At 31.9% G+C, this 10,777-nt stretch overlaps 1 protein-coding gene across 1 annotated transcript; it reads left to right on the top strand.

Moving 5' to 3' along the window:
• Positions 1-2,177: 2,177 nt before the first annotated feature.
• LOC130892999 (uncharacterized) lies at positions 2,178-8,178 on the top strand. The gene is made up of 2 exons (XM_057798761.1): positions 2,178-3,398; positions 8,161-8,178. The coding sequence occupies exons 1-2, from the start codon at positions 2,178-2,180 to the stop codon at positions 8,176-8,178; spliced, it is 1,239 nt and encodes a 412-aa protein (XP_057654744.1).
• The last annotated feature ends 2,599 nt before the right edge of the window (positions 8,179-10,777 follow it).

Here is a 10,777-nt window from a genome sequence, read left to right as displayed (position 1 = left end):
TTTACGGCGAGAAAAATTAGAATTATTGCTGGAAAATTCCTAAAAATAGCTCTTTTCTTTTTCCCATACAAATGATTTGTAACTAAAACGTAGTCAATTTGAGCACTCACTGTTGTCTAAGCAATGTAGGTGTGTTCCTAACGTCAAAGATCATATCTATCAAAACAATGTGTGTGTGTGCGTTGGAGCACGGAATACATAGTTGGAGGAGTTTAATGTCGCGTTCCGAAACTCGCGTTTCTTTTGAAAGGTGTGTTCCTAACGTCAAAGATCATATCTATCAAAACAATGTGTGTGTGTGCGTTGGAGCACAGAATACATAGTTGGAGGAGTTTAATGTCGCGTTCCGAAACTCGCGTTTCTTTTGTATTAGTTTCGGCACGCGAGATAAAATGCAGCAGTTTCCACGTCATTACATCAGTCAAACAAAAATCGCGTTAGCAACAGTGTTTTATTATTTTTAATATCCAAACAAAAACAATTCGTACGGCTTAAAAGAATTTGACTTCAAGTCATATCAAATTAAAAAAAAAAAGTTGTCTGTTACCTAATCTACTGAGTTTGCTTTTGTCAACTAATACACGAAACAAATTCGTATATCGTGTTTTTTGCAGAGTGTTTAAGTTAGTTAGTGTTTGATTAGTTCGTGATTAGTGAAAAAATAATGTATATTTGATATGCCTCCTATAAGACGAAGCAATTTAGGTAGAAGAACCAGAAATGCTACAAACCAAGCTAATTACCGATCTAATCGTACTGCACAAGAACGTGACGACGGAAATGAACGTGAAAGAATTCGGATATCACAAACGCGTGAAGCGCGAGCGCGACATTCAACTAATAATCGCGCAAGTTTGAATCGAGCTGCTTTCAGTTACGATGTATCAATTGACTACAGTAACTACCAATGTGTTGTTATTGGTTCTATGAACTCGGTTTGCTCACACTGTAAGGCATTAAAATACAAAAACGAAGCCAATGGATTGTGTTGCGCAAATGGTAAAGTGAAATTGATACCATTGGATCCACCACCAGAACCATTGTACTCATTGGTTTCAGGAATAGGAACAGATTCTATACACTTTTTGACACATATCCAACAATATAACAATTGCTTTCAAATGACTTCATTTGGGGCAACAAATGTAGTTCGGGAAAATTTTATGCCAACTTTCAAGGTATGTATTATAGCAGTTACTCATAATTATTTTAGCGAACAAAATTTTCTGTCACGAAAGTTAAGATGTGTCACTTATCTTCAATTTCTTAATCATTACGAAATATATCACTTAGTCATCATATTATATGGTGATTCAGTTTCAGTGACACTTTTATTATATTTTATATATTTGATAGATATTAGTTAAAACTAAATATATACTTTTTAAGATCAAATATTATTTAAGTTTGGTCACTGACAATCCATTAATTTATACCACACCATAATATTTTTCTTATTTACAGATACAAGGGCAAATATATCACAGAGCAGGTTCACTGTTACCAGTGTCAGATAGCGACAACAAATTCCTGCAAATTTATTTTATGGACAATTCACCACAAGAAATTGATCTGCGTTGTGCACATAACAATTTAGTAAAGAGGTCTATTATAGAACAATTACAAACTTTATTTCATCAACACAATCAATATTGTTTAAAACTGCCCTGGATCTGATGCCATCCGATAATCACAAAATTGTAATCAGAGCTGATAAAACACCTGCAGGTCAACATACAAGACGTTTTAATGCACCAACTATTGATGAAGTTGCTATCGTTGTAGTTGGAGAAAACTTGGAATCCCGTGATATTGTTTTACATCGTCGGAATGATCAATTACAACGTATAAAGGAAACACACCGCTCATATGATGCACTGCAATATCCCATTATATTTTGGCAAGGTGAAGATGGCTACGATTTCTCAACAAAAATGATAAATCCCATTACAGGTAACTAAAATATTAGTTTAGCTATGGCGATAATATTTCAGTCATTATATTATGTATTTTAATTTTATATTTGAATGTTATTAAAACAAAATCTATTTACAGGTTCTGAAACCAACGAAAAAGTCAGTTCAATGAACTATTATTCATACCGCCTAATGATTCGGGAAAATGAAGATAATCACATATTGAAATGTCGGCGATTATATCACAAATATGTTGTTGACATGTATGTTAAAATTGAAACGGAGAGATTAACATTCATCAGGTTGAATCAAACCAAACTCCGATCTGAAGAGTATATTCACCTTCGAGATGCGATTAATACTGATGGAAATGCACAGAATGTCGGTCGGATGACTATTCTTCCAGCAACATACATCGGAAGCCCTCGGCATATGCACGAATATGCTCAAGATGCCATGTCGTATGTTCGTCATTATGGTACAGCAGATTTGTTCATCACATTTACATGCAATCCGCAATGGATAGAAATCAAGCAGGAGTTATTCTCTGGGCAATCACCCATTGATCGTCATGATATTACAGCCAGAGTCTTTAGACAAAAGTTGAAATCATTAATGGATTTCATCGTAAAACATAATGTGTTTGGTGAGACACGCTGCTGGATGTATTCTGTGGAGTGGCAGAAACGAGGATTGCCACATGCACACATTTTGATTTGGTTGGTTGAAAAGATAAGGCCAAATGAAGTTGATGCAGTGATATCAGCTGAAATCAAACACATGATACATGGTCCCTGTGGAACTCTTAATCAAAATTCACCGTGTATGATGGATGGTAAATGTTCAAAACGATATCCACGGACATTAATATCGGAAACAATTACTGGTAATGACGGTTATCCATTGTATCGTCGCAGGTCGACAGCAGACAATGGAAAATCAACAATTGTCAAATTAAATCAACAAGATATTGAAATAGATAATCGTTGGATTGTTCCATATTCACCCATTTTATCAAAGACATTCAAAGCACACATCAACGTTGAATCTTGCCATTCAGTGAAATCAATTAAATACATTTGCAAATATGTAACCAAAGGGAGTGATATGGCTGTGATTGGAATTGGTGCAGAGAATTCCAATGATGAAGTTACCCTATACCAAATGGGCCGCTATGTCAGTAGTAATGAAGCAGTTTGGCGAATATTTTCTTTTCCTATTCATGAGAGACACCCTTCTGTTGTTCACTTAGCTGTGCATTTAGAAAATGGACAAAGATTGTATTTTACAACACAGAACGCAGTACAAAGAGCTGCTCAGCCACCATCTACTACATTAACCAGTTTTTTTGAGACATGCCAAAACGATGATTTCGCACAAACATTGCTATATTCTGAAATGCCAAAATATTATACCTGGAATCAATCCTCAAGGAGATTTATACGACGGAAACAAGGAAAACCAGTTCCAGGATATACAGATGTATATTCCACCGATGCGATTGGCCGGATTTATTCAGTACATCCAAGCAATGATGAATGTTTTTATTTACGACTGCTATTAGTCAATGTACGTGGCGCAACATCATTCCAACAGTTACGAACTGTTGATGGTGAATTGTGTGGATCCTACAGAGAAGCCTGTCAACGTTTGCAATTACTTGAAAATGACGCTCATTGGGATCAAACTCTCAATGATGCTGTAATATCATCACACGCTCATCAAATACGAACATTGTTTTCTATAATCATATCTACATGCTTCCCATCAAACCCAATTGATTTGTGGATCAAGTACAAAGATTATATGTGTGATGATATTTTGTATCAAATACGGAATAGAATGGGAAATCCAAATATACAAATCAGTGAAGAAATTTACAATGAAGCATTGATTTCAATTGAGGACATGTGCTTGATAATGTCAAACAAACTATTAATTCAATTAGGCCTGACCGCGCCCAATCGTCCAATGCATGACGCTTTTAACCACGAGTTGCATCGAGAAAGACTGTATGATCTCAACGCTTTGAAAGAATTAATTCAAACAAATCTTCCACTGTTAAATGAACAAATGAACAACAGAAGTATGTATTTGAAACTCTTATGAAAGTAACAAATGATGAAACTGGAGGGATTTACTTTTTAGATGCACCTGGTGGTACAGGAAAAACATTTTTGATTTCATTAATATTAGCAACAATTCGCTCACAAAATAAAATTGCACTTGCACTCGCTTCGTCGGGAATCGCAGCAACTTTGCTTGAAGGTAGTCGAACAGCCCATTCAGCACTAAAATTGCCATTAAATATGCAAAGCAATAAAACTCCAACCTGTAACGTTTCGAAGAACTTTGCAATGGCAAAGGTTTTGCAGCAATGTAAATTGATTGTTTGGGATGAATGCACGATGGCACATAAAAAATCTTTGGAGGCTTCAGACAGAACCTTAAAAGATCTACGGAGCAATAATAACCGATTTGGTGGTGCAATGATTTTATTAGCAGGAGATTTTCGTCAAACATTGCCAGTGATTCCACGATCAACGCCAGCTGATGAACTCAATGCATGTCTAAAGTCCTCCAATTTGTGGAAACATGTCAAAGTACTTCATTTAAGCAAGAATATGCGTGTCGAGTTGCAAAATGACCAATCTGGAAACATATTCTCTAAACAACTCATTGACATTGGTAATGGCAAATTACCTATAGACATGTTGACTGGCTGCATTAACTTTCCTCAAAGTTTTTGTCAGTTAACTCAAGCAAAAGATGAACTTATTCAGAAGGTGTTTCCAGATATTTCTCAAAATTACAGACTCAATTAAAGACAAGTTTTGACGTTTCGACTTTTCTTTAAGTCTTTATCAAAATATGATGCTGACACTGACAATTTGCTCATTTATATTGATCTATAGATCACCTTCATTATGAATATCAAAATAAGGGTAAAATCAACTTAGAACTTTATTATAATAAGAAAAATTAATTTTTCCTTGGTCCCTACATCTCAAATATATAGCAGTAATCGATTAATAGTTAGTAGTTTTATTAGAGTTTACAGAATAGAGCTATCTCTATCTATCTTTTTTATCATTTAAAGCTTTTTCGTTCTTATGAATGTGAACCATATCTAAAAATTCCGTTTCAAGAAGTTTTGAATCTTTATAATTCAATTCATGTTTTTTTGATATTTCATGATTTATTAATGCAGTTCTATTTTTTTATCGTATTGATGACCTCTTAGTCTATTTTCTAAATATTGAGATGTTTGCCCTATGTAGATGGCGTCACAATTAGAACAAAGCACTTGATATATAATTTTACTTCTTTTGTTTTTTGGTATTTTAGATTTTAATTTAGTGAAATTTTTGGATAATGTATTATGTCCTTTATGACTTATATTAATATCATATTTATTGAAATAATTCGATAATTGTTGGGAAAGTCCTTGTACATATGGCAAGGAGAAATGTTTTATGTTTTGATATTTCGTTTTTGTTTTGTTTCTAACTTGATTTTAGTATCTGTTTATCCTTTTCTTGAATATGTTATTTATCATTTTTTCCAGATAATCATTTTCTTGCAGTTTTTGCTTTTTGAATAGCAAAGCACCTAAATTCAGGATCTGATAGTTTGATAGATCTATCAGCCAAACTTATTATCACATGTTTTTTGTGTCATAGGATGACACGAATTGAAGTTTAAATATCTTGAGGACCAAGTTGGTTTCGTATACCATTGCTATATTATGAGTAGTTTTTTTATTGGGAACGTGGCAAGGAAACACCAAAGTGGATTTTGAATTCTATGAATTTAAAAATTTTTAATATCAAAAATCACCGGCAATATTTCATATAGTTCACGACAATTTGGACATGAGAAAAATTGCTGTAAAATGGATCTCCAAATGTTTGAATGTTGACCAAAAGCGTGCAAGAGTAGAAGCATCGCGTTCGATCTGTGCTCGATTTGTATACTTATTAAACCGAATTGTTCATATGGATGAGACTTGGGTACACTTCTACGATCTAGAAATAAAGCAACAATCGTAGTATGGCGACATTATGGTTCTCCAAGACCTAAGAAGTTCCGTGTCCAAAAATCTGCTGGAAAAGTTCTTGCTTCAGTTTTTTGGGATTGCCATGGAGTAATCATGATTGATTTTTTTGGTTAGGGTAGAACAATAACTGAAGATCACTATTCGACATTACTGACCACTCTACGGGAAAAATTTAAAGAGAAAAGACGCGGAAAGCTATCCAAAGTTGTGTCGATTTTGCAGGACAACGCCCCTACACACAAATCTCATGTTGTCATGCAAAAAATTCATGATTTAGGGTTTGAACTACTAGAACACCCCCCTTATTCACCAGATTTGGGCCGTTCGACTATCATCTCTTTCCTCAACTGAAAAAAGTATAAAAGGTCGTAAATATTCTTCCAACGAGGAGGTAATAAAAGCTGTGGAGGTCTGGTTTGCTGAGCAGGAAGAAACATTTTTTTTAAAGGTCTAGTGACGTTGCAGGTTGGTTGTAATAAATGTATCCAATTAAGAGGAGAATATGCTGATAATAAAGTATTTTGACATTGAAATTTTGTTTGTTTATATAGTAGACTAAGAATTTTTCAATATATCCGCGTAAAATAAAATTTTTGAATAAAATCCAGCGTGTGCAAAAATAATTAATTTTGTCGTCATCGTTGCCGTTCGAAGTGTACGGGTAAAGTCTGTATCAGCTGAATAAGGGCCGATCACTATAATGCTGTTCACAGATTGTTCTTGGTCCAATTTCGGTCTGGTAAAGTCGTATCATGTTCACATTACACAATCTGATTCAGTTCACGATTCAGTCTTGAATAATCAGAGTTTGATGTATTTGAATCGTAGATGATTAAAAATATTAGAAAATTATTGTAATATTTGCAGAAAAAATATCAAACTTTTCGATTGAAGAATTAGCGATTATAGCTCTTGATGAAGATGATAATATTATCAAGACAAGAAGAAAATATAAACGAATGAGAAGAATGTGGGTGCATCCAAGCTTATTGCAACGAAAAAAAAAGAAGAATATTACACTCTCTATCCCCATTTAATTAATGATGAGGAAAAATTCTTACAGTACTCTCGAATGCATTGGACTATGTTTGAAAGGATTTCGAAGGAAATCACAGTAAAAAATCTCAAAATTTCAAGAGGCGATTTCTCCACGAGAAAAACTTATTGCATGTTTGATGTAAGTGTCATTTATTAAAATTAGAGTGAAATAAATAATACTTAAGAACTATTAATTATTTATTCATTGTTATATGTTATATTATCAACACAATAATCTGTTACATTTGTAAAGGTAAATTCTCAATATCGATTTCACTTATCGTTTTTTTAATTATTTTTTGTTTGATACGATTCTCCAACCCTCTGATATTGTCGTACTGTCGATGAATATTGTGCTTGCAAGTTATTTTCAGGACTTCATTGACTTACGTCTAAATAATGAGTTGTAGACGATGAATCTAATGATGGGCTAGGTAATTTGGCTGTGACGAATAGATGCTGGTGGTAAGAATATTTTTCCTCTATTTTATTTATAAGTGAGAATACTTGAGTTTTTGTGAGATGCTGGTCAAAAGGAGAGAAATTTTTTACAGTACTAGCCATTTATGTGAAAAACTGGAAGTTCTGATTTTTTATTTTCTAAAAGATAGTTGATCAAGATTAATGTTGCACTATCGGAATTTACATTATTACATTGAATTTTCTGTGTTTGAGCTGTGGATGAATTACTGGTAGGTTTACTTGATGATTGATGAACTAAATGGCTACTATCATGGACTGATACAGCTTCCTCATTATCATTGCTCTGTCTTAATGAAGTCGCCTGTACAATTACCTCCTCACTATTTTTGGAACCAATATTTTCCTTGTCAATTTCTTTATCCATAATAGAAGTCATTCGTGGTCTATTAACGGTAAGATAATCATTGAAAATTGCATTTGATCACAGTATCGCAATTTACAAATTTTTGTGGCAGCTTGGCCACTTTTTGTTTTCAATTTTGCAAGATACTTCTTGTATTGGGCTCGTAGAGATTCCCATCGTATCTTTGCTCCTGTAATGGAATATATTAAATTAATTAAAAAATTTGAAACATATGAAACATATGAAATATCTACATGATGAAAATGTCTGAATTTTACTATACTATACAACAATTATTATTATTTTTTTTTTCTTTCCAGATTTTTGGCTACAGGTGACTCTTATAAAACAATTGTTTTAGCTACCGTCTTGGACATTCGACAGTACAAAATATTGTTATCGAAGTATATACAACAATAAATAAAATTTTAATGACTTTCCTAATTGCTTAGGAGCTATCGACGGAAAATATGTCTTAATATAAGCTCCATCCCATAGCGATTCTTTATATTTTAATTATAAGAAAACATTCTCTATAGTACTGTAAGCATTGATAGACCCTAATTACAACTTTATTGCCGTGGATTTTGGGTCTTATGGGAAAAATAGCAATGGAGGTATTTTGGCCAATTCAGCTCTTGGAATAGGATTGGAAAATGGAACACTGAATATATCTGGAAGCTCTCCACTTCCAGGAACAAACATCTTGGCTCCATATGTAATTTTGTGAGATGAAGCTTTTCCTCTAAAAATATATATAATGCAGCCTCACCCAAGATCAAATATTGAAGACAATGAAACAAAAATATTCAATTATCGGTTATGTCGAGTACGACGAGTGGTTGAATATGCATATAGAATTTCATCACCAACTTTCAGAATATATTGTAGAAGACTCAAAGCTGATCCTAAAAATTCAACTTGTATAATATTAACAACATGTATTTCACATAATATTATCAGAAATACTATCAACATAGGAAGTAATCCAGACTGTGCCAATAATAGCAATAACAATATGCAGAATCTGAGAAGACAAGGCGGAAATGCGCATATAGAGGCATTTTTTAATTCTGTGGAAGACTCAGTCCCATGACAGAGAAATATTATACGCTAATACAGATGGGAAAAAATTTTCAAAATTATCATTTTTAAGTAAACTTACCGTTTAGCTCTAATATTTGTTTTCAGCCCACATTGTCTTTTTATAATTATTATCACTATAATAAGGCGATTCCAAATCGTATAAACCCGGTTTGCTCTTAACTAGTTCAGTAAGTGAATCATCTGAAAAAATATATATGTTCTCGATAAAAAGAACAATAATTTATTTAATTTACGTCATTCCCAATTGTACTAGAGATTCAATTAATTAATATTCTGTTATTTCTTCCATAAAGTTGTAATAAGATACATAAATATGATTATTAGGAAATTTATATATAATTACCTTTTTTGAAAGTATATATTCATTTAGTCATTTTTATCTCTCAGAAATTATTATTATTATTAAATTTTTATCTCTCAGAGATTACTTTAACTATATATAAATCAAATACAATTAAAATTTAATTAAAGGTAAATTATACTTGAATTATTGTTTCAGCGGGAATTATATTTTCGTTGCCAAAAATATGTTTTTTAAAAATTTTTATTATTATAATAATATTATATATATATATATATATATATATATATATATATATATATATATATATATATATATATATATTATACATATAATATTATAATTATACAATATTTTATTTTTTTAAAAATGATTATAATTGATCTCTAAAGCGAACTAACTATAAAACATTACCAAGGTGTTTACAATCTTTCGTTTATATAATAAAATTATTGCTGACAATGTGTTTACAATATATGATACTATTAAGTTGTAATAAAATGACCTAGAATTTTCTCTCCATAACTCCTCCATCGCTGAGAATGAAAAATGACGGAGGTATTTTTCATATCTTCTTTTGATCTTTCTTCTAATTGGATTTCTTCTTTATTCTTTTCTTCAATGTCTTGGAACTTCTTATAAATTTTCTTTCATATTAACGAATTAACCATAATATTATTAAAATTGTACAAAAGATCACAATTATTGTAAACAGTCCTATTGATACATGATTTTGTGAATTGTAAATTTCATGGAATGGCTTTATATTTCTGGCGATTCTATTTATTTCGTATAATTTCTCAAAGTCTATTTTAGTTAAGTTTGGTAATTTATAAATTTGATTGTTTAAAAATTTGAAGTTTAATTTCGGTAGTATTATTGACTCTCCTTTTCTAATTTATATGTTAAAGGAAAAGATTTTATTTTCTATTTGGATGCTACAGTTCTTTGGAAAAGGATAACTTATTTGTAAATAACGGTCCGTAACACATTTTGAAATCACTTCAATATCTGACTTTGGAATTACTAAAAGTTCATTATTTGTTACTTGTTCTAGTATAGTTTCTTGGAGGTTAATTTCACTAACAACACAATTTTCAGCAGAGCGTCCGTTTAACAGTTCAATAGTACAATTGTCTTTGAATTTAAATGTTTCTTTGCAATAATACTTTTCTTATAACACTGGTCATTCTTCTTTGGTGAAAATAACTTCTTGATTTCTGGCCAAGTAAGGTTGAGGAGGGATAAATAGTGTGTGGTTTTGGATAATAGGGTATAGGTGGAAAAATTCATAGGTTTTAGGATTGGAACATGGGTAGCAAAAATTATTTTGGATTTGGAAAATGTTACTTGTGAGCCCAGAAAGAGATAATACGTTAAAATGTTATTACATTTTGGAATTTGTTAGTTTCTATAAATAGTTGTTAAATATTAAATCATTTCTAAAATTTCTTGACTGGATATTACAGAACTATGATTCGTATTCAATTTAAAAAATGTTATTGCGTCTTCAATATTTCAAAATATGA

The sequence above is a fragment of the Diorhabda carinulata genome, chromosome 4 (genome assembly GCF_026250575.1).
Source record: "Diorhabda carinulata isolate Delta chromosome 4, icDioCari1.1, whole genome shotgun sequence".
Taxonomy (NCBI): Eukaryota; Metazoa; Arthropoda; class Insecta; order Coleoptera; family Chrysomelidae; genus Diorhabda; species Diorhabda carinulata.
This window is presented reverse-complemented; position numbering and strand designations above follow the sequence as displayed.